Below are 25779 nucleotides of genomic sequence, written 5' to 3'. Positions count from 1 at the left end.
TACCTGGACTTCCCCCTCATCGGGAAGTTGAATTCACCATTGATTTGGTGACGACAGCGACTCCTATCTCGGTTCAGCCTTATCGGATGTCGCCTGCGGAGTTAGCTGAACTCAAGGAGCAAATTGAAGGGTTGATAGAAAAGAAATTCATTAGGCCGAGCGTATCACCCTGGGGAGCGCCCGTGCTATTAGTAAGGAAGAAGGATGGCAGCTCTCGGTTATGTATTGATTACAGGCAATTAAACAAGCTGACCATCAAGAATAAGTACCCATTGTCAAGGATAGATGATTTGTTGGATCAACTGAATGGGGTGATTGTATTCTCAAAGATCGACTTGCGGTCGGGATATCACCAAATCAGAGTTAAAGAGGAAGACATCCAGAAGACTGCTTTCAGATCTCGTTACGGACACTACGAGTATGTAGTGATGCCGTTCGGTGTGACGAATGCACCAGCAATCTTCATGGATTATATGAATCGGATATTCAGACCGTATTTGGACAAATTTGTGGTCGTCTTCATAGATGATATCCTCATCTATTCCAAGACCGAAGACGAGCATGAAGAGCATCTTAGACTTGTGCTTGGAGTGTTGCGGGAGAAGGAGTTATATGCCAAGTTGTCTAAGTGTGAATTCTGGATGAAGGAAATACAGTTCTTGGGGCATGTGGTGTCGGCTGGAGGCATCTCTGTAGATCCAGCTAAAGTTCAAGCGGTACTGGAATGGGAGAGTCCGCGTTCAGTCACGAAGGTGCGTAGCTTTGTTGGTCTAGCGGGCTACTACAGGCGTTTCATTGAAGGTTTTTCTAAGATAGTAGCGCCTTTGACGCAGCTAACGCGCAAGGATCACCCGTTCGCTTGGACTGATAAGTGTGAGTCGAGCTTCCAGGAATTAAAGAATAAGTTGACGAGCGCTCCGGTGTTAATCATTCCAGATACGGCCAAACCCTTTGAAGTTTACTGTGATGCCTCGCATCAAGGTTTGGGTTGTGTATTGATGCAAGAGAAACGAGCAGTGGCGTACGCTTCTCGACAATTGAAGATTCACGAGAAGAACTATCCGACACACGACCTGGAGTTGGCAGCGGTCGTCTTTGCCCTAAAGATTTGGAGACACCATCTGTATGGATCCACCTTCCAGGTCTTCAGCGACCACAAGAGCCTCAAGTATTTATTTGATCAAAAGGAGTTAAACATGAGGCAAAGGAGGTGGCTTGAGTTTCTAAAAGATTATGAGTTTGAGTTACTCTACCATCCGGGAAAGGCTAACGTAGTAGCGGACGCACTAAGCAGGAAGTCGGTTCATGTTTCAGCTATGATGGTTAAAGAACTCAATCTAGTGGAAAGCTTTAGAGACCTAAGGTTGCAGTTCGAGTTGGAGCCGAACAGTATTAAGTGCTGCACCTTGAGGATAACAAGTGATGTGTTCGACCGAATCTGGATGAAGCAACGTGAGGATGATGAGCTGGTTAAGATTTTAAACGCGCTCGGTACGGATCATGCCAAACATTTCAACACTGGAACGGACGGCATGTTACGTTACATGGGTCGGACGTGCGTTCCTAATGATGGCGAGCTGAAGAGGATTATCTTGGAGGAAGGACATCATAGTCGTCTTAGCATACACCCTGGTATGACTAAGATGTATCAAGACCTTCGACGTTCGTTCTGGTGGCCAGGAATGAAGAGTGATGTCGCACGTTTTGTGGCATCATGTTTAACTTGTCAACGTGCCAAAGCTGAGTATCAAAGACCGGGCGGCCTATTACAACCTTTAGAGATTCCTGAATGGAAATGGGACAACATCTCCATGGATTTCGTGACCCACCTACCACGTACGGTCAGGAATCATGATTCGATCTGGGTGATCGTGGATAGACTAACGAAGAGCGCCCATTTCCTGGCAGTAAATTTGAAGATGTCGATGACCAATCTGGCCAAGCTCTACATTCAGGAAATTGTTCGTCTGCATGGAGTGCCGTCGAGCATAATTTTTGACCGAGACACGAGGTTCACATCACGGTTTTGGCAGTCACTTCAAAGCGAGCTCGGTAGTAAGTTGCAAATGAGTTCAGCCTACCACCCTCAGATGGACGGCCAGTCTGAACGGACCATCCAGACACTTGAAGACTTACTGAGAACGTGTGTCCTAGATCATTTAGGCGTTTGGGATGAAGTCTTGCCACTGGTGGAATTCACGTATAATAATAGCTTTCAGGCTAGCATTGGAATGGCACCGTTTGAAGCTCTCTATGGTAGAAGATGTCGAACGCCACTTTGTTGGTTCCAGGAAGGAGAGGGCGTGCTGACTGGACCTGAGCTTATCCAGCAGACGACTGAGAAAGTGAAGTTAATCCAGGAGAGATTGAAAGCGTCAAGGAGCAGGCAGAAGTCCTATGCCGACAAGAGAAGAAGGTCGTTAGAATTTCAAGCTGGCGATCACGTATTCCTTAGGCTTAATCCAACCACAGGAGTCGGCAGAGCTATGCGACCAAAGAAATTATCCCCGAAGTTCGTCGGACCCTATCAAATACTGAGGAAGATTGGCCCAGTAGCGTACGAACTAGCATTGCGTCCTCAACTGTCGAACCTTCACCCAGTATTCCACGTTTCCCAACTTCGGAAATACATAGCTAACCCCTCCCACGTACTAGAGTTGGAAGACGTTCAACTTCATCCAGACCGAACACTTGAGTTGCAACCAGTCCGTGTAGAAGACAGCCGCACCAAGCTATACAAAGGAAAGGACGTTCGTCTAGTTAAAGTGGTGTGGGATGCGAAGACGGGCGATTCAACATGGGAAGTGGAGGATGTTATGAGAGATTTGTATCCCCACTTATTTATGGGTAAGTTTCTAATTTTCGAGGACGAAAATTTTTGTAGTTAGGGAGAATGTGAGACCCTAGAAAATCGGTACTGCAAATCCTTGTCGCGTCACCATTAATACACGCCACATCACTGCTCAGTAAATTAAAAACGCACTTTGCACTGCATGCACTAGCGCCATGTGTCGCGTAGAAGCTTAGGAAGTGAGAAGTGGGAGTGCAGGTGTCGGCTGAGGAAATGTTCGTCTGTTTGACGTGGATTGAACAAGATTGAGTTTTTGAAAATCTCTCCCACTCACCTGCACGCATTCTTCTTCTTCCTCAGAACTCAACTCTCCATTTTTCTCCACCTTCTCTCTAGAAACCTTCACCTTCTCTCTACTGTAACTCATCACCTTCTTCTCCGATCACGTTTCAGAACCGTAGGAACGTTCCTGGCACCGTGAGCTTCAATCCGAACCTAACAAATCCTAGTTCTGTAACCGGTAAGTCACTCGACTCTGGACGTTGATCTGAACGTTTGTTCTGTAGTACATGCAAACTAAGATTCAGTTGCATGCATGGGTTATAGGTCTGAGTCGTTTCTGATTTCTGGTGTTTTAGATTAAGTGAAAGTTGTTGAGCGAAACCTGAGGGTAGAACGCTGTTAGAGGTCGAACAAAACCTTGCATTTCGGGAGTACACTGCTATCCAGGTAAGGGAAGCTTAGTAATTTAATTTATACCTGTATGTTGTATGTAAACCTGATATGAACTGAATGTATGAGATGTATGCTGGTTGAATATGCATGATCGAACGTCGCTGTACTGAATGAATATGATATATGTTGGTTGAAATGTATGATATGGGTGATACGTGTGAATATGAAATATACATGCTTAGAAGCAGTGAACATAAGTGAAACTTGAATATCAACTTCCCTATGATAACGTATGTCCGACATTAAACGGTTCTCGACCGTTTGATGTTCCAGTAAACTTCTTTGAATTGGAATACTTTCATTTGGGAAGGATTCTGGTCGAGCATGAGCTATGTAGGTCTTTTACTTAGAGCTCATAATGAGCAGTGTCGATCTTACACATAGTAATCGTATTGGGCAGTGCTCGGTCTTACACCAAGCGCTCTTACTCTTTTTTGGAAAAACCTTTGTTAATACAGATCATCCATCTGTGTCGACCGACAGTGTCGAGTACCTTTGTTAATACAGATCATCCATCTATGTCGACCGACAGTGTCGAGTACCTTTGTTAATACAGATCATCCATCTGTGTCGACCGACAGTGTTGAGTACCTTTGTTAATACAGATCATCCATCTGTGTCGAGCACCCTCCTTGATGTAGGTCGTCCAACCGGGTCGACCGACCGTGTCGAGCCATCTTGAAAAATAGGTCGTCCATTTATCTTGAAGCCGGTATTACTTTATTTTGGAATGGGGCAAGTTCTTCAGTCTCGTTCCTCACATTCGTTCTCGTTATAAAGAGGTCGTGATTTTTATGTACTTTGACAGAAAGACAAAAATGAAAATAAAAGTGAAAGATTATAAATGATGAACATTGTATGAGGTGAATTATGGTTGTGAATTTTGGACGAGCGTTCCAGGGAGGAACGACTCATGGTTGAATATGGAATTTTGTAAAGTATGACTGTGGGCATGCTAATGCTGGCTTGGTCCATCCTGATATTCCGTGACACTCGTCTTCACGTAGAGGAGAGTAGTTCATGTGTGGGAATGGCAGGAGGTCCTTAGTCCATAAGTTAACATGGGCGACGTAAGAACGGACTAACCTCGAGTGGCAGCTGTTGAGTGTATCCCAGTTACTACACCACTCGGGTGCAAGGACGCCTGTAGCTACACAGATTCATACAGTCCGGACGGTCAGTCTAGAAATAGTTGTTGGATATTCATTTGTTTATTTATGTTGAATCATTCTGGTATGTTTGACTTGATTGAATTGATACTTTAATGTATGAATTAAATTACATGAGCTTACCCTGTGTTCTCTTCCTTGTGTTGTCGATTGTCTTTGTATGTCCGTTTTGTCCTTGCGATGATCATCCATGTGGATGGGAGCAGATGGAAGTGAGCTGCTGGAAGAGGCGCTGGCAGAAGAAGTTTCGAAAGATGTCAATCCGGTTGAAGTAGGGGTGAAGGTCGAGCCCTAGAGTGCTCGACATGTGGTAGCCTTTAGTATTTTGTTTTAGTCTTAGAATTTGGAATACCGCTGGCTACATTACTTTTTGTACTTTAAGTCGTTCGACGTTTTGGACCTCGTATCTTTTTGTAAAGACTGTACTGTTTTAATGATTAATGTAATTAATTCTGATTATGGTTATCACTATATTTTGGGATGTTACAAATTGCAATTGCTTCTATATGCTATCTTTTGGAAAATTAATGAATTGATATAGTTTTATTTCAATATTTTCACTTTAATTATGTGTACAATGCCTTTTATATATATACCACTGGGTAGGTCTTCTATTATTGAATGAAAGTTGACTTCACTGTATAATGCTTGGTCAATTGTTTAAAGATTATATTTCATTTCCATTTCCCATCTTTTTTCTGAACAATATTGCGTTCAAAAAAATATGTTCTTTCAAAGTTTAAAGGACATGTTTTAAACATGAAAGTGTATGTCTAAGTCGTGAAGATATTGATTTAATTTTTATATAATAAAGATTGGTGAATTGTAATAAAATATTCTTCCATATGCTTAATTTGACATAAATGTTAATACAGACGAAAGAAAAATAATAAATTAAATTAAATTTATTAATGGATTTTTCAAGAGAGAATGGGATGTTTATTCAGTCATGCAATAATAAGATTAATCATCAATTATGATACTATTAATGAATCTTTCAAGTAAATTTAAATGAAAAAAAAAACACTTATAAACTCAACTTATAAGGTATTGACATCAATTCTAATCTAGAATTTTAAGACTATGTGTTTGTTAATTTTCATTTTTATATAATGTTTTCATTCTTTTTTAGTGTTAAATCTAAACTCACTTAAATTATCAATTCTTACTATATTAAGATTTTAATTACTGTAACATCCCAATATTATACAGTCAACAACTATATACTTAGAATAATCACATATATTAATAATTCAAAACAGTTTTAAAACACAGCGAGCGACAACAACGAAAGAGGCCGAACGGCCGTAAATGTACATAATTCAACGAGCGTTCACCACGATAAGGACGAACGGTCTACACAATAATGATCGAACGTCCAACTATACACAAACCAAAAAGTGCGCTCGCTCACAGCCACTCGTTAATCTAACTAAAAACCGAACGCCTCTACTGTTCGGCCTTCACTTCCACTTCGACGAGGTTGGCGTCCTCCAAATTTTCTTCTTCCAGTGTTTCTTCTAGTAACGCCTCTCCATCTGCTCACATCCACACGGATGATCATCGCATAGACAAGACGAAGGTTCAAGTACGAACGACAACACAATAAAAGACACAGGGTAAGCTTATTGAATTTAATTCAAGCCAACACATACATTTTATACATATCAATTCCAGCAAGTAAGTTCACAACATATACATTCAATTCATACATAAATTTCATCCAAAATCCTGATACTAGACGACCGTCCGGACTGTATGAATCCTGTGTAGCTAAGGCGTCCGTGCACTCAGGTGGGATAACTGGAATGCTCATCAGTAGCCACCTAAGGTTAGTCTGTTCTGTCCAAGTTACAGTTATGGACGAGACCTCCTGCCATTCCCACGCGTGACCTACTCCTCTCTACTTGAGAACGAGCACTCATGGAATATCAGGATGGATCACCATCTAAGCTTACCACGTTCATACTTACAATTCTCAATATCCAAACAAGAGTCGTTCCACCATGGAACGCTCGTTCAAAATCCACAATCACAATTTTAGTTCTCATGGTGTTCGCACATCTTAATTCATCCTCTTAAATACATTTTCATTCTATGTTCCACTTTCTTAAAAAGACGAACGTTCACTCCCCTTCATAACGAGGACGAACGTCGAGGCGAGACAGAGAAAGACTTCTTGAATTAGTTAAATGAACTAACTCTAGTACGATCGGGATAAATACTTAGAATAATTTAAGTTCAAGGACTCTATAACGAATCCAATGGATGAAGCCTCACAACTTGGTTGAATAAAATAAACCGGACACAATTTAATTCAGGGGGGACAAACCGCCAGTCAATGACCGAGCGCGAAAGTAGGCGTTTAATAAATAATTTGGACGAACGTCACCGAAGACTTGGACGAACGTCACTAAATATATTGGACGAACGCTATTTAAATTTAGGACGAACACTTTTGGGAATTCAGGACGAGCGCTAGTCTCGCTCATTACAGTTTACGGAAATGGACGAGCGTTCGATCTGAGACCGAGCGCCACTTAGGTCGAACGCTCATTTCAATACCGAGCGCTATTAAGAACGAACGCTCGTTTCAAGACCGAGCGCTATTAAGGACGAACGCTCAGTGTAAGACCGAGCGCTACTTAAGACGAATGCTTGGTATAAACCGAGCGCTATTCGGACGATCGCTCAAATAACATTTCAAAGGGAGACGCTCGCTCTAAGACACAACCCTTTCCGTATGAAGGAATCTCGCTCTAAGTCATTTTTCAGAAAGACCGAACGGTATATGACCGTACGATGACGAACGTTCATTTTCATATGATTTTCATATTTACATTCCGCATACAGTAACCCTATTTTCCAGTATACTTACATTCATTTAATCATATCATAAAATATCTTATACTTCTCAAGCTTTGAATTAAAAATCATATCCAATCATCCAATACCAAGATCATACAACGCACAACTTTACAGATCATTCATATACACAAGCATAAAATTCTCAGTACATACATGCATCACTTTTCATATATCATCTCAGAATCATAATCATATTTTCAAACTTCACACACGCACATGCAGTACAGAGATCACATGAATTAAATTCTGATAAGCTTCCCTTACCCGGATTAAGCAGCGCGTTCTAAGATGAGTGGTTTCTACTCGTCCAAGGTGACTTTCTATTCAACGTTCTTCTTAAACTCTTCCAATAAAAGTTATAAAAAGAAAACGAAAGAACTGAGTTCACGCCCATGCATGCAGTTGGATCAAAGTTTGCAGAGATTCCAGAAACGAACGTCCAAGTGAACTTACCAGAACTGGAAATGGTTCGGTTTGATGGAAAGCTCAGGACGTCTGGATCTCCTCTACGGTTTCTGAAACTGGATCGAAGAAGGAAAACGTGAGTTATGGTAGAGAGAAGAATGGAGGTTCTAGAGAGAAGGTAGAGAATTTGAGAGGTCAGAGAGTTTGAGGAAGGAGATGAAGTGTGCAGAGGAATGGGAAGAGTTTTCCAGAAATTCAAGTTTCTCTTCCCAGGCAGGACGAACGTCCACTCGCCGGCTGCCACTTGGATCCCACTAATGTTTTAGAACGCTCCAAAGTGACACTTGTCAGCATGCATGCAGTGTGAGTGTGAGTGCGTTTTAATGGAAGGGTGTGCGTGTCACGGTGCATTAATGGAAGCACAGTGGTGACTCATCAGTGTAATTATTGGGGCGTGACAATTACACTACAAGGAAAATGTTTCATTACTTATTATAATGAATTTATATTTTTTTGTCTTTTATATATAAATTTAAGTAACATTGATTACATGCCTCATAATTAATTTCCCTCTAGAATATTCAATATTAGTATAGTTGTTTTATTTATAGGTACATGTTTACATTTTGTACATTTGAATACATATTGTCTTTGAACTCTCGTAGAAATTATTGGCACCATTAAGGGGAATGTAGTGGCAAACACAATATTCGTCTTGCTCCCCTATTTATGGGCATAATCTTTGTTTTATGGTTATGCAAGTATATTTTTACGTGGACGCAAAATAAAAAAACTTATCTTCTTTTTAAGAAGTTGTGGAGCCAATTAATATGCATTCAAAAAGCTGAATTTCTCTTCTATTTCATTCTTTCGATTTGTTAGTGTCTAACTTTTTATTGTTTTGACGGAATGCTAGCGTTGAACTTAGATGGTGGATCATGGAGGTCCCAATTGTGCAATAGGAAATAGAGAATAAAGCTTCCTCTAAATGCAAAATGTCTCAATGTAATCCACTCTCATAAATATATATTAAATCTTACAAACTAAAAATGTTAAACGATGAGTTATTATAAGATAATTAATATTATACCTAGACCGTCCATATATTAACAAATTCACTATTAGTGAAAATACCTTCTTACATGCAACATGTGAATTATGATATTGGTTATTCTACTCGTTTTGCTGATGTATAAATTAATAATTGAACATTAATGTTAGAGAGAATTAAGTTTGGTTTAAAGTTTATATTTTAATATTTTATTAGTTTCGTTCAAAGTATATTTTAATGAGATTTGTTGTTTGTTGGAATTATTGTGTCAATTGTCATTAGATAATATGTCAATGTTTAGTTTTACATTTGATATGTATATTTTTTTGTACGAGGGATCTTCATATCAACTAAATATAAAACAAATTTTATATATATAAATGAGTGCAAATTTCGCATCACAAACCAATTTTTAGGATTGAGTTAGGTTTAAAATATACTTCTTAGGGTGGTATAAAAGTTAACTCAAACCTAATCTAGTGATATTTATTATTTGTTAAATTTATTATATCACTTATTATTTCATTGTCTATTAATATTTAATTTCATACACAATAAATAAATATATATATATATATATATATATATATATATATAAATAAAAGCATATGTTTTAGATATCTTATTAACTAAAAAAATAAATTTATATTATATTATAGTAAACATAAATTTTATCTTATAAATTTTAATATTGTAAAATTAAATTAGACTTAAAATTTACTTTTTAATAATTAATATTGAGAAATCTTTTTATAACATGCCACGAATTGATGAAGGAAATTAAATTTATAAATGTTGAAAAGTTAAGAAAGATTAACAACTTTTGTTGTCGTGGTAACGTGTTAAACAATTTATTTTGGGATAAAAAGGAGAGCATTAAGAGCTACCATCCATCATTATTGGATTCAGGAAACTCATTAACATGGTTTTGGTTGGCAATGACTAGTGTTGAAGAATGAGTTTGAATGTGTGGATAATAAACGTAGCTGACATGACATACTAATGGATGTTATAGTTTCCTTTTATAGTTTAAAACCAAATTAAGTGACCTAATTAGCACCACCCAACACAAAACGATGTTGCATGTCCATTGCAATGTCTGTTGTCTTGTCTTCTCCAAGGTAAGGTCAAGATGATGGAATTAATCGTCAAATTGACACGTAGGGTTCTTTATTTTGCATGAACGCACCACAACAAAAACCTTTAGGTCAACACGTGCTGCATTTTCATGCCGCCCACCAATTATATGTCAACACCACAGTATTGGTTTTTCATAATATTTCTATTCAATTAAACTTTTTTTTCCTCTCATCACTTTCTTTTTCTGCCAACTAACAAGTATTTGGAATATTTTTTTCTTAAAATGGAAAGTGATGTTAAATCGTTTCAAAAAGGAAAAAAAGGAGCGAAAAAAAGTGTTTTTTCATGTGATTTAAAAGAAAAATATGCTTTAGGAAATACAGGGTCGATGAAAGAAATAGCTCATCTTTCTTTTACTCTATCAAATCAATTCTATTGGTAAATCTCCTCCTTTTCTAAAAAAAGCCAAAGAAAAGGAATCTCTACCCTCCAGCTCAAATTTAATGAAGTCGTTTTAATTATAATCATTTAATCAGTGTCTCTTAGTTTAGATTATTAAATAACTATGTGCTTTGTAACATTTTAACTGTACATATCAACAATTTACTCTAACATTGCCAAAATCAGAGAAACCAAATGAAAGATTACATGTAGAATTTATTCTATTTGATTGAATTGAAATGCTATATTCAACAACGTGAATGCTGATAAAAAAAATGATTTTATGTACATATATACACTTTATAATGCTTTGTTTGTAAGAGTGTGATCTCTTAGAGGGGCAGTGTCTTGAGGTAGAATGATGAATCAACATTTGAAATTGTAACAACGATAGTCCTGTTTTGACTTACTCTGTATCACGATCGTTCACGTCTCTTTATTAATTTATCATTATTATCATGGACATATTTATTAACCGTCCATTAATAATCGTTATATAATTAATTAGTCTTCAATTATTTTTAATGACTATTTATCTCGATTGGCCGTATCCCTCAGTTGATCGTTCATCATACCGTGTACTAACCAGCCCATCGTATAATACAATTTTTATTTGGTGTTGAAATTGGTTGAAGAATAAAACACCGACATCATAAAATTTATAAATTATGAGTTTACCATAATTCAAGTAGAGGTAATTCATGGATGTCCAAAGAGTTTAGCACTGAAACTGATATCTCATTCCCAACGCTACATTATCGATTGGATGTTTCCTTGTAATAGGCTAAATTATTAGAACGAAAACCATAAAAAATTCAAACCCGTAACCATTCCCATTGGACATTTTAAAAGTTAAACATTCTGCTCCTTCCATTTTATTTACGTATAGTAGTTGAATTCTTTTTTTTATTATAGGATAATTAATTTTTATAAAAAATTAAAATAGTTCATAATAAAATAATTACATAGTTGAATATTACCAGTCATTAATATTAATTAATGACCAATTTAAATACTAATTCTTTTTATGACAAAAAAATTAGTGAATAATATTATTTTTTATATTTTAATTTATAAATTAATTATAATTTTTTATTCAAAATAATGACTATTTTAAAGACTAATAAATTTTTATTTATAATTTAGTATATAAATTAGTTATTGTAACCCACTATTTTTTTTCTAAAATTGGTTATTATTTAAATATTTTTTTATAATAAAATATTTAGTTAATATTTTTTGAAAAATAACGCTATTTAACATTTGGTAAATTATTTTTATAAAATATTAACTATAAATAATTTCAACACTCTATATCAACTATAAAATAATACATATCAATGTTTAGAAGAAAAAAAATCTAAGTTACATCAACTGAAAAAAATCTCATTACATGGTAAAATTATTTGGTAATTATTTTTTTTTTAAATTTATTGATAATTAATCTTTCAGTGATGACTTTTTTTAGAGATAGAATCCATCAATAAATGGAAGTTAAATTTTTTGTCAAATTCAATATTTTTTTTATAAATTAAGTGGATAAGACGAAAAAAGAGAATGAGAAGAAAAAAGAAAAAAAGTCAAAGACAAAAGGATAGTCAAGATATAATGACACTGTCACAGTAGTATTAATAACGAAGGTGGAGATAGAGGAGGAGAGAATGAGAAAGAAGAGTAAAAAATAGTAATGATAACGAAGAAGAAAAAAGAGAAGGGGAAAGGAGTAGGAAGAAGAAGAAAAAAGAAAGAAAGAAAAAGAAGAAAAATAAGAGAAAAATACTCAATAATAATATTTATTCACAAATTTACTTATGACTAAAATATATCTATAATTATCCACGAATGATTATTTATGAGTCTTTTCTACCAATAATTATTAATAGATGAATGAATTTGTAATAATTGATAGTTATCAATATATTTTTTTATTTGTTGATAAAATTTTATCAACAAATTTTAGTCACCGTTAATCTATCTTGATAATTTTTTTTTGCAGTTATCAATTTCTTGCAATGTTAGAAATTGTGAATAAAAAATAATCACGATGAAAATCTTATAAAAAATATAAATTAAAAATATTGAAAAAAAAAGCATCACATAGATTAAATTATTTAACAGAGTTAGAGATTTTACTTTATTTTATTTAGCAAGACAAGTTGATTAAATGTCAATCACTTTTATTTTTTTTTTATTTTGTAAAAGATGTTATATCTTATAGTGTTTTAACTAAATAATTTGAACTCATTATATTTGTCTATCCACAGCATCACTTTTAAACAGTTTTTTTATTTCTTATAACTGAGTATAAAATCTTAAAAAACTAAAAATACTTGAAGTAATTATTCATTAAAATAAATAAAAAGAATATTTAAATTTATTTTCTAAGAATAATTTTAAAATAAACACGAATGTAATAGTAACTGAAAATGTAAAAGTTTCTAAAAGAATAATATAAAGACGGATGCAATAGTAACTCAAAATGTAAAAGTTATATGGAAAGATAAGTGATAACGTATTACTAATAGTTATTTTAGAGTGAGAAAGGCGTAATGAATGTGTTATCTGTTTCAAAAAACAAAAAAACTTAAGAAATTTAAAATTAACTTGTAGTTAAAGAAGTAAAAATTTAATTTTGAATGGAAATTTATATTAATTGTTACTACAAAGTTATTTATAAAATAGGATATCAAAACATAAATGATCTGACATTAAGGTAAATTTGAATTAAAGATAATTTGATAGAGTAAAAGGCAGTTAAGAAAAAGTTTGCAGACAGATAGACAGTGGCTCATTTGGAATACCTAACGGTATATGGGAACATGCTCTACAAGTCACTTCAAGAACTACCACCTTATTTAGTAACCTCATCCACTACCAACCCATTTACAATCACCTCACTTTTTTAACTAACACTAACTAACTGTTTAACTTCTTTCTTTTTAAAATCTAAGATTTAATACTACAACTTAATTTCATTTCTATATATCATTTCACAATTATATGATGCTATAAAATAAAACATGTTATATTTACATTTGAATTATAATAATGTTTATTGATTTTTAATATTGAATCTGTCAGAACCATTAAAAATTCATAGAAACCACGTCTTAGTAGATTATATGTGTCAAGGAAGGAGAGCTGGAAATCAGAAAGTGGAAACAGGTGGCTGAAACGGATGTTGACACCCGTTGAAGGATGTCATCCGTTAAAATGTTAAAAGAATTTAATTCAAATAAATGAATAATAACAATATATAATTGTTAATATATTATGAATAATATTTTAATTTGATAAAGAGTTAAATTAGAAATATAGAAATTAAGGTGTTTTATAATTGAAAAATCATATGCCTATCTTTCACGTGTATTGTTTCAAATGATTAATTCAAGTACGCTTCAACATACTCTTTTATGAAGTATTAAAAATTGTTCATGTTCATTAAATTAAAGATTTGATTGCTCGTTAATTATTAATTTATTTGATAAATAATTTAACAATCTCACCTCAAAGTAGCAGTGTCCACAACTTTTAAAAACACACTCACACATGTATTATAATATTGTGTTAAGAGAAAAATAACATAATTAAGAATTAAATTGGTAATTTACATTAATAATTTTGAAGTTAATTACAAATGTATGTACTATACTAATTTTATATTGAATAGAAATAAGAAAATTAAACATTATTTAAGAATGAAAGCAATCTTAAATTTTTTTATATTAAAGATGATGATAAATCTTTTATGTGAGTATAACATGTCTTATTTGTGATTGAATATTCCCAATGAAATCAAAAGATCCATCGGACTGAATACCATATGGACATGAATAGAGATACTTATGTAGTCTCCAAAATATAAAACAGTAAGATTTAAATCTATAAATAACCAATATTTATATACCTAAAATCATCTATAAACAAAATTAGTCTAAAACAAATTGTCACTTAATAAAAAAAATAATATAATACATATATCTAATAGTCAAAAAGTAAAAAGTAATAATCATATAAAAATTGTTATATATTTCTATAATAATAGTAATAATAACTTTATGCGTAAATTTATGAGATTATGGGATTTTAGAAAAATCATTATAAATTATGTTAGAAATAAATAAATAAATAAATCTTTTAAATTACACACTTGTGTATTTATGTATGATGATATGCATCGAATGACACATTATTTGTAAAACGTGTTTGAACTTCATAGATACTAAATGTGAGAATTTCTGTCATAAAAATGACGGTATAATAAGGTGAGCATTAAAAGACACAAATTGGACACGTGTAAAGTGAAGTTCAAAATGCATGATTCAGCGTCGTTTTATCGTGATTGTGCGTTTCAAACTCGAAGCCATACATGCATTTTCTTATTTATCATAGTCTGAGGAGGTAAAGTTTTGTCTTAATTTGTTTTTGGTCAAATGTGAGATATTAAAAAAATATAATTAAAACCGTTATGATTAAAAAGTTAATTTAATAAATATTTATGGTTCGGCACCGTCTTAAGGGAAGGTCCAGCTCAGTGTTATTATGCCAAACGGACTACGTAGCTAGGTGGCCTCATTGATGACGGACCAAATTCAATTTTCAATTCTTGCTGTTGTTCACATGGCTTTCAGAAAGACTTGTTGACTATGCTCTGTTTAAAACAAAAGAATTTTTCTTAACAATTTAATAAAATGTAAAATAGAAAAGGGGAAATAAGAAGGATGCAGTATTACAGAATTGGCTGGCAAATCGATCATTGTTTTGCGAGTAGAATGCGTGTATATACTTGTTCCAAATTTCAAAGGAAATATTTGCAAAACTTTATAATCTAAACAAGTGATTTTATAATTGATTGGAATTTAATTGCTTACAATTAGATTCCTCTGCATTTAAACACGAAGTAAATGTATTCCTAGATATGACAAGACGTTTAAATGTGTTCCTAGAATCCACATTTTTTACAAGTTCTTTTACTGGATCACCTACATCTATCAATGCTTCAAATCTGTTGTAGTTTTACAAAATTAAATTAAAATTTTTAAGATTTAATTCTTAAATAATATCCACGCACTCAATACCAAAATTATAAATCTAGAGCACAAGCAAATGAGTGGTCCAATACTGAGATAAATTTGATAGTAAATTAAAATGTAGAGTTTGAAATGTAGTTCAATCGAATCCCACAGAATCAACTTATAATTGGATTGGTTTCTCAGTAAAACCATGTCAAATCGATCTTCAATGCCATGTTCACATAAAAAGCTTATGCATCCAGAATTCGTAACTGTCTATGAAAGAGTTAATAACAATTTTTTTTCATGACAGGACTCGCTTAGGGATTACTCTTGGTGTATTCCCTTAATAATTTGATATTTTTAAGTAAATTGTATTTTGGATCCTTGTAAAAAAAAGCTATAAATTTAAAAAATATTTTTGTAGTTTTTTTTGTACCGAGGACGCCAGAAATATAACACCACCACTGCAATCCTCTCCTCCTCCGTCATACAAAGGCTTCCTCCAACACAAAACAAGTCTCACTATGATTTTCCTCCACCGCCACTGCTCCGCTAACCTCCTCCACCATCTTCACCAACGACGACCTCACTGCCACCACCCACAACATCGACCCCATGAAAAAAATCAACAAGTTCTAGTCCATCTACCTCACACAGCTCCACGACCGGCGCCTTGCAAAGGTTGAAGTGTCTCCACCGTCATCACGCCTCTGCTACGTTCTCCACCGACTTCTTTTACGACAAAATCCTTATCCTCAGATTGAATGGCTTAAATCCGAGAGCATCAAAGCGAGGCCTTGTCAACGCAAGAATCTTCGAGTTGTCAAAACAACTTCATCTGACAATATGACAAGGTGGAGGAGTCATCGACAGTGAAGCTGAAGAGTGGGGTGAGGTTGCTGGCAAAGTCATGTTTTTGTCAAACGCCATTAATAACAAAAAAGCACAGTATACGTCTACATTTTATAAAGATTAAATTAAGAATATTTTCATTAAATTCACTATTATCGAGGAGCTCATATTTTACCCTTGTTTTTTTATCTGCCATGACTTCTTAATAAATGAACAAAAATAAAACTTTTGTTGATAGAAACTCTAGTCTCATGGGTATGTGTGTTAAATGCAAATCAACCCTGAGCAACCAAACGAGTCTAGCAAGTTAAAAATGTTTGCTACAAGTAGAGCATTGTAATATAAAGTATCATAAAATATGCAGGCTTTAGTTTCGAACATTAGATAACACAAATAAACTCTTCTAATAAGAGTCGGAAAGCTTCAACTGACACGGTCCTTGAACAGCCAAGATAACACACTCACTGTACACGACGACGCTTATTCTTAATCTCATCAAAAAACTGGTGGACATCAGCGGCGGTAATAGGCTTTGACGAGTCAGCAGATTCCTGTCACAGCATATAAAATAGTCAATCGCAACACAACTGAACAAGGCCATGCACCTGTCATGTTTTGCCTATAGATAGAACTCGGTTTACCTTTCCAGCATTCTAAATTAGTGACAGAACAAGCGAGCAAACAAGATATAAGAAATCTAAGCTATATCAACAAACATACCAGGAAAGCACGAAGCCCGTCCTTCATCTCTTCAATACCCTTCAAGATCTCAACTTTCTCTACATGTCCCAGTTTGTTAAAAAAGCTTAACTCGGCACCTTCTTGCTGCTGCAATTTTTCTTCTCTCTTTTGCTTGGCCATTTGCTCATATTCCGCAATTGAGTCTTCCTTGTCGAGAAGAAAAGCTATGTGCTTCTGATTGTAAAACTCCAAACAATTATTGCATTTGCATAGAGCAGCTCTCCAATTTTTTGAAAGGAACATTGGTTTATTAGATAAAACTGGGGAAGCATCAACAATGTTAACACCAAGGAGACAATTATCAGGTAAATCAGTGCTTTTGGGGCATTGATTTGGAACAATACTGTCACTGGTATTTTCTCCCTGAGACAGACTCTTCCCCAAAGATGTAGATTCAGAATCAACAGTAGCTTGTACTTCATCAATTTTAGGAGAATCATATGAAGAATCGCAAATTGGCTTTTCAGGTCGGCGAGTTGAAGGCATGTCTTCCAAAACAGCTTTTTCCTTTTGGATAGTAGGATCTGTCTGCTTTCCAGCTGCCCATATATCTTCAGGATATAGTTTTAGAAAGAAACATACTTCGGAGCATGCCTTACATATGAACTCATCATACATTGGCTCACCTTCCTCGTCTTTGGGAATCTGATGTATACAAAGAACAACAAAAAATCAAAGTGCAGCACATAATAGTTCTATATACATTTATGTGTGTGTGTGTGTATCACAGTTCACAAATATAGTTTTCCTTAAGACCGATTTACAAGAAGTATAAGTAGCATAAAATTCTGTTAAGAGTTAGTCCAGAACAATCTTTGAAAGAAATGTTAACACGCTGATAAACCTTAGTTTTATACATATATCAATTATTATCAACACGAACAGATAGTATGATTAACCAGAACCCTGGCAACTCTGCTTACAAAAAGAAGACCTTCCATTTTTTAATTCCAAATAAGCATACAAATGTCACTCTACACCAAGTGCAAGAACGAAAAATAAAAAGAATAAGAGAAGCAAAAACACCACATTTTAAGATACCAACCTCGGTAGAAGACTCAAGACCAAGATGCTCCTCATGAAACCAGTCCTCACACAGACAGCACTGTATCATCTCTACTTGTTCTTCAGCGTCTGGATCTGGATAAGGACGACCACACGTGCAATATGAACCTTTAAAGTTATGATTGTATGAATTCCCAGCATTCTCTACATCTTTATTAGGGAAAATCTTGCAGTAGAATTCACCAAATTTTGAATTCCCACAATCACACCTAAAGTTTCTTTTTGTCCATAGCTCCACAATCTTCAGAACACAGCAATGAAAAAATCATAGATTATCAGTATGGGTATTGATCAACATAATTGAATTGGTTTTAAATTCAACCAGACTAGTGAGTAAAGGTTGAGTTATTCCACATAAAATGCATCAGTTCTAGTATCATAACAAACCAATATAAGTATGCATGTATTAATCTTAATCATGGATCCAGCAGACTCTAGTTAAAATAATTAGAGTACAAGAGAAATCAACAACTATAAATTTCAGGAAAATAGCTTGGATTCACCAGTACAAATTAGACATAATCAAATAATAATTTCCTCTCGATAATTGTTGTCTACACAAATCATACATATGACTTACCAACACATGTAGTACTATCACAATTCCGTGTCAAATAGTAAACAATATTACAAATCCATATCCATTTTCATATCTTTATTAGCGGAATCCAAAATTGTATAGTCCGGAAAAAAGGAACTACCTGATGACCATCATGGCATGACAATGAACAAGCTGTGCAAACTCCACCATTCCCATCCGGAGTGCAGGTAAGGCAGGAGAAAATGGCCTGCCTTTTCATATATCCTTTGTTAAAGGTACACTCCTTGCCCTCATCACCCCCTAGAACTAAATCAGCTTCCTACGAATTGAAAAAAATTAATGAAAAAATAATGACTAAGTGTCGACATTTAGATCATACAACATTCTGACCAAAGCATTACCAACATAACAGCAATAAAGATAGCATTAAGTGGGATGAACAGCTGCTGTCTGATCACAGATACTTATTGAAAACTATCACGATTACAGAAGCCTATCCCAGCAAGGAAACCAATGTAATAGAATTAAGGAGAATTGACGTACTCCATTGCTGGTTATCCATGAGGGTAGGAAACTAGCCATCATCGTTATATACTATTGGTCTCAAAAGCCATATTTGTGCTACATAAGCAGCCCTTAATAGAATAAAGGATAGTTGCAGAATAATTTCATTTCAATCGCAGTTGCTAATCACCTCCTTTAACGTAATTTACAGTATCTCTATAACTCAACTTCACAAATGCCTCCACAAAAATAGCCAAAACCCTAACAAGTGACTTTCACGGTACTCAGACAGACAGACATTTCAATATTCCCTACTTTAGTAATCAGGTTAGTATTACTTGTCAAAGGACAACAACTTCTGTAACGATAGCATAAACGGCAAAAGAAAAACATTATGACGCAAAATTCACAACTGTAGTTCGTAACAATAGGTTTATCAACCAAACGGGTAGCAAAGTAAGTTTATCAAATAAACAATCTCAATTGGGCATACAACACCTTTTCATATAGATATGAAAGTACAGCAGGAATGTAGGAAATGACTTACCAGCTCCCGTTCCTCAACTTCGTCGAGGTACTCACCGATTGTGACGGCTGGCTCAGCTTCATCGTCAAACGTACCGTCCATTTCTACTCCGCAAACTTTCGTTCCGGTTTTGGAATTTCAAGATTCGCGCCTATAACATAACAGAAGTATAGATTTATGAAGAGAAACTAAAATATAAGCGTGTTTAAAGGTTAGAGATTCCTTTTGCGAAAACCTGGCAAGGATCCCTTGAAATAAGAAACCCTAGATTCCACAGAAAACAAAGGCGAAATTGAATACAGAGGAGGAAAAATAAAGCGAGAAATAAGCACTATTTCACCAAATTTTATGAGCAAAACGCGTGAACGGAGTGAGTGCTGGAATTGCTGAATCAGGTTGTGTTGAAGCTGCGAAAAAATTGTACGGCGATGGTTGACGAGCACGAAGAGAGAAAGGTACTTTGGAGTAAGAAGGAGCAGAGCTAAAGGAATACGTGCGTTTTGTGATTTATGTGAGAGAGAATTTGGGCTTTTATATTGAATAATGTGGAGTAAGGACCATAAGGACATTTTCGCGCCATATCTCCTCAGAGATGCAGAGATATTTGGAGCGGATTAGTATTGATTCGCAAATTATATCCTTCCCTCCAAATTACCATATAGTCCCGTACATTTTCAAATTTAAATTTCATTATATGTTAGATCTATACAAATTTTAAAATGTTGGAGGCTTAAAGTGTTTTTCAACTTAAATACCAAAAAGATAATGGGATTTAATTTTTAGCATACGCTTTTCTAATTCAAATTAGAGCAATCATAATTGAAAAAGGTTAGAGGTAGATGTAATAAATTATTCATATTTTTTTATAGAAAATTTAAACAATATTATTAATATAATATCTCATTTTAATATTATAAAAATATTAAAATAAAACATTACAAAACGATAATAAAACAATTAAGTAAAACAAACTTATCATAAAAAAAAAATATCTAGACATGTAAAACCATTTAGCTACACCCTTTGTCAGAGTAACTAAAAAGACACACCAAATTTTAATTGAAAAAAGTAGAAGGTAAATTTATCAAATTGGTCATAGAAGATTTAATCGATTTGGAGTCGTAAATAAATGGGATTCAAATATTAATATTGATCTCACTGTTAAAAGTTAAGTAGGATGTGGTACTCATCCTTAGAAATGTGTGCAATGTGATTTTTTATTAGGAAAATTTCTTGTGTTTATAATCTGTACTGTTTTATTAGTTTGAAGTTTTAATATTAGCTTGAAGTTTTAATATTGTGATTAGGAAAACTTATTGTTAACAACTAACGATAAAAAAAATATTATTTTTAATAAATGCTAGGTTTTTAAAATATCATTTTTACCCTTTTGGGTTTTATTTGAATGTTGTTTTTAAAAGGGACACAATGGTTCCATGCCGGTTGGTGGAACGCTTATTTCCCATGCTTTGACGTGGTGTTCGGCAACAAAGTGTGGTGGTGGTCATTTGAAGAGGGAGGCAAGGCATAACAAATAATAGAGATTTGTAGTATTTTTTTGTGAAGTATATTTTCAATGAAATTTTGATGTTATGCGCACCGAAAATGAGAGTCCAGAAACATCATTCCGGAATAGGTGGAGAAGTAGGAGATCTGTTCCGGAATATTGTTTCGAAGAAATACATTATTTTTGAAAATTAAATCCATTACTCTTTCGGATACTTAATCCGTAATTTACTGTAGGCGTTGGTTGTAATGTATTTCGGAAAAGTAAATTTGAGGGTTTAATTGTGTTTTCGGTATATGTCAACCTGCACAATTTAAAAGTCATCGTTTAACTTTAATCAGATTTAACTTCGATGAATTTTTTTAAAATCTTAACTCTCAATATAAAAATGTTTTGGATATGAGAATAAGTTTTTATTCATCTATTATAAAATTTATAAATAGTGATATATTATGTGATCATACGGTCGTCTACAAAGATTAATCAGATAGGACAACAAGGAGGGTGACCGACTGAACAAGAAAAGTTCAACATCTCACGTGTTAGACTACTAAGATAAATAAATGTTATTAACTGATTAGATGGTTATTAAAGAATGAGAGACCGAACAGATGACCGCCAACAACAATTACTATTAATCATTGCTTTTAAACAAGGTTATTGATAATTATAAATAGAGATCAAATGTAAGATGATATGTAAAAGGTAAGATGACGTGTGATTGCATTTATTGCGAATTTAAGATTTTACTCCAATCAGATTAATCACTAACTTGAGTGTTTGAGTCTCTTTGACAGGTACATCATACGGTATGGAGCATGAGGATAGAAGAATTTTTGACTAAAAAAATTCAAAATTACCTAAACTAACTTTGAGTAAAGTGTGAAAAAGTATGTTGTGGAGATATTGACCATACACTTGAAACAAGTGATTTAAAATAATAAAACATGTTACATATTAATTACACATTTATTACATCGACATTTAAGAACCTGTGATAAGTATCTTACACAATATTTGATGAACATGTTTGAATTTGAAAGTAATTAATTAAAGAAGACTCGACTTTATATATGAAATATTTTCATATCCAGTGTAAAGTTAAAAATATAGTTTGTTATTCTCATAACAACTAAAAGACAATATCACAAGCAACATAGGTGTGAAATAATTTTTTGATAAAAGTAGAGAAATAAAATAAAAGTAAAATAAAAATTTGAAGGATTGCAAACCTTATTATTTGAATGAAATTATCATTAAATTCATATGCTTAATTATAGTTTTATTATATTTTTTAGATATTAAATTAAAACTATTATTGCAATTTATTTAATTATTTCATTTTTTGTTGAAAATATTATATACTTACTATTTTTATTTTATTTGTTTAAATAAATTATTAACTATTAATTAAAATCAGTCTCTCGTGTAATTAATAAGATATGTAGTCATTAATGTAGAGAGAGATTGCTCTTGTGCTTTTATTGCACCACATGTGAAAATTTTGAAAGAACGTCTTTTTGAACTATGTAAGAATTAGAGGAAATATCATATGTCAAAAAGTTATCATTTGTGTTTTTTAATTTGTTATATTTATAGATTTTTATTATCAAACTTTAAAAATACATACAATGTCTTAATTCAGTGATGTAAACTTTTTAAAATATTAAAATATGTTCCAGTCTAAAATTTGAAATAAAAGATGTCAAATTCAAATGTGAATATGAAATGTCATTTGACATATAAAAAAAAAGTTAAGTAAGTAAAATTATGTTTTTTTTTTAAATCTAAGAATCAAACTATGTTAAATTTTAACTTTGTATTGAAATTTAAATACTAAAAACATATATAACCATAATAACAAATATAATAATAATAATTATTATTAACCTGTATTTTTAATTAATTATACACATTAACTTCTTTTATTTAGAAACTAATCATCGCTATTTTATTTTAATTTAACTCTAACTAAGTAGGTTTTATTTTATATTTAATTTTAACCATCTAATTCTGTACTTTAATTTATTAAAATAAAACATCTATCACAACCATAAAATTATTCAAAAACTTTCATAACCTTTCCTTTAAATATCTTATTTTTACGTCTCCATCATTTAAAACAAACCACTTAACTTTACCTATCAATGCTCTCAAATTCCTTTTAAGTGTCTGTCTCAAATCCTCTCACTACAAGTTTACAACTAATAATTTATAATCTTTTGAGTTTAAAAAATTACAAAGTAAAAACTAATGTCATGTAGTTATGACATATTAAGATTATATAATGAATAATAAAGTATTGAATAAATATAATAGAATAATTTAAAAGCAGTTAGGTATACTTTCAACTTGGGGATGTAGCTCATATGGTAGAGCGCTCGCTTTGCATGCGAGAGGCACAGGGTTCGATTCCCTGCATCTCCAATTTTAATGTTTGACTTCCTTTGCAATTTTAATTTACAATATGACATGTATGTAATAATATCAATAAAAATAAATATTGCTTAATACATAATAAATATAGCTAAACAAGTTTGAGGAAAATCCTTAATTATATAATTAATATCTTATGTCTTTTTACTTGAAGTATTTTAAACATTTGTAAGTTTGGAATAAACATGTATAGGAAGATACTCTTACATTCAAAGAAGAAATCAATCTATAATAAAATAAAACATGTATAACTTAAAATCAACACTTATTTATATACCATTTAAAGTTTTCATTATAAGGTGTAATCAATATGCATTGAGGTCCTATTAGATTATAAGACAATACAAAAAAATTTTAAAATATTTTCTCTTCTCCTAATTTCCTTTATTTACTGTGACGGTGTAGAAATTATAAATGAAATTTTCTATGTGAGTAAGAGTTATTAAATCATTAAAGAGAGATTATTTTATCTCTTATTTAAAACCTTTATTATGAAAACACGTGTTTTTTAATCACAATAAATAAATAAATATATATATATATATATATATATATATATATATATATATATATATATATATATATATATATATATATATATATTCCTTGCCTCTAATAAGTACTCTTCATAGTTGACTTCTACCGTTTCTAACAGGATCTTGGTTTTGTTCCAAGAGAACTAACTATTCAGGGTGCCTTTGGTTGTTTTATTAAGCCATTGGGATGAGTTAAACAAGTATTTTGTTCTCTTTGGAGAAAAAATATATTTTAATACAATTTTTTTTATAATATTTTAATATAATACGCATGCAATTTTTTATTAATTTTGTCCCCACTTTGGTTCGGAAATCTCAAGTTAGTCCCTTTCTAGAAATGTGAGTGGAATGGATCCTTACTTGTAATTATTTGAGTCTAATGAGTCCCTTCCGTTAAATAGAAGGAAACGGAGTTAGTGGGCTGATGATGTGACAGTTGTCTTTGGTGAGGTGTCAAGACGCAAGCTTACGTGGTGTTAGGGTTGCCCATTTTCAAATTGGGTTGCCCATTTTCAAATTGGGTTTTATTAAAAATTGGGGATAAAAAGATTTGGGGGTGATTTGTTCGAGATTAGGGCACGTCCGTGTGCGAGAAAGAAGACAGAGGATGCAGTGATCGCGGGAAGACGGAGTAGTGGTGGGGTAAATAACGAAAACCAAAAAGCGACTTTCGAAGGTGCGTTTATGGTAGGTTCTGTTCTGTGTTTCGTTGCTTTCAGTGTGGTCCCCCTAGAAGTTTTGATTTATTTTATGGTTTGTCTGTGTTGTGTGCCCCATTGTCAGTGCATTTGTTCGAGATTAGGGCATGTCCGTGTGCGAGAAAGAAGACAGAGGCAGGCAGTGATCGCGGGAAGACGGAGCAGTAGTGGTTCGCGGTTGGCGAGTTCTTCTTCGTTGTCAGTGGTTGTCTCTGTTTGGGGTTTGCTCTTTTGGGTTCGCTGTTTGGGGTTGGTAATGTCTTCGAATCACGGTTGTTCGTCTTGCTCATGGGGGAGCTGTCGTGGTGGTTTATCCAGAGGATTGGTTGGAAGCCAAATATGCCACTGTGGGGAGGCTGCTGTGTTGAGAGTGGCAAAAACAATTAAGAACGAGGGGAAACAATTCTGGGGCTGCCCTAACTACAAGCGGACAAGAAATGAAGAACTTCAAGGATGCAATTTCTTTAAATGGCTTAGTGAAGATTGCGTAGATGATACTGTTAGTACTATTGCAAGGCAAAGGAGGAAGATTAATAGTCTGGAGAAATGTGTTAGGGAATGTCAAAAAAGGGAGAAGATGTTAATAACAATGATATGTTTTCTGGGATTGATTAATATCATTGTTGTATGTTTTTTGTTTAAAAGTCCATGATGTGTTCTGTTAGATAGTTTATGGTTTGAAATTACATTTAGTTTGATATGTACAACATAAAATGAGGAAGTGGTGTGTAACTGGCAATAAAATGAGGAAGTGGCTTCTGTAATCCAAAAAGAAATATCTGTATACAATTATGCAGTTCCAAAAAGAAAAAGATTGA

The 25779-nt window shown here is 33.4% G+C and overlaps 1 protein-coding gene and 1 non-coding gene across 3 annotated transcripts; one reads left to right on the top strand and one right to left on the bottom strand.

Annotated features, from left to right (window-relative positions):
- Positions 1 to 15718: 15718 nt before the first annotated feature.
- On the bottom strand, positions 15719 to 20311 carry LOC108320921 (uncharacterized). Of its 2 annotated transcripts, none has more exons than XM_017552519.2 (7): positions 20125 to 20311; positions 19806 to 19935; positions 18915 to 19073; positions 18194 to 18454; positions 17128 to 17793; positions 16873 to 16958; positions 15719 to 16454 (listed from the first exon to the last, which is right to left on the bottom strand). In XM_017552519.2, the coding sequence occupies exons 2-7, from the start codon at positions 19884 to 19886 to the stop codon at positions 16379 to 16381; spliced, it is 1329 nt and encodes a 442-aa protein (XP_017408008.2). In that variant the 5' UTR covers positions 19887 to 19935; positions 20125 to 20311; the 3' UTR covers positions 15719 to 16378. The 2 variants fall into 2 exon arrangements, with proteins under 2 accessions (XP_017408008.2, XP_052725348.1); XM_052869388.1 differs by having other exon boundaries at positions 15719 to 16393; positions 20125 to 20310.
- A 3334-nt stretch (positions 20312 to 23645) lies between these two features.
- Positions 23646 to 23718, top strand: TRNAA-UGC (transfer RNA alanine (anticodon UGC)). The gene has a single exon. It is a non-coding gene; the product is annotated as a tRNA-Ala (tRNA).
- The last annotated feature ends 2061 nt before the right edge of the window (positions 23719 to 25779 follow it).

Source organism: Vigna angularis, chromosome 10 (assembly GCF_016808095.1).
Source record: "Vigna angularis cultivar LongXiaoDou No.4 chromosome 10, ASM1680809v1, whole genome shotgun sequence".
NCBI classification, from domain to species: Eukaryota; Viridiplantae; Streptophyta; class Magnoliopsida; order Fabales; family Fabaceae; genus Vigna; species Vigna angularis.
This window is presented reverse-complemented; position numbering and strand designations above follow the sequence as displayed.

Coding starts and splice junctions, on each gene's coding strand:
- LOC108320921 (XM_017552519.2), bottom strand. CDS start 19,886: ATGGACGGTACGTTTGACGATGAAGCTGAGCCAGCCGTCACAATCGGT. Junction 19,074..19,805: donor AAGTTGAGGAACGGGAGCTG/GTAAGTCATTTC, acceptor TTCAATTCGTAG/GAAGCTGATTTAGTTCTAGG. Junction 16,455..16,872: donor AATAAGCGTCGTCGTGTACA/GTGAGTGTGTTA, acceptor TGACTTTGCCAG/CAACCTCACCCCACTCTTCA.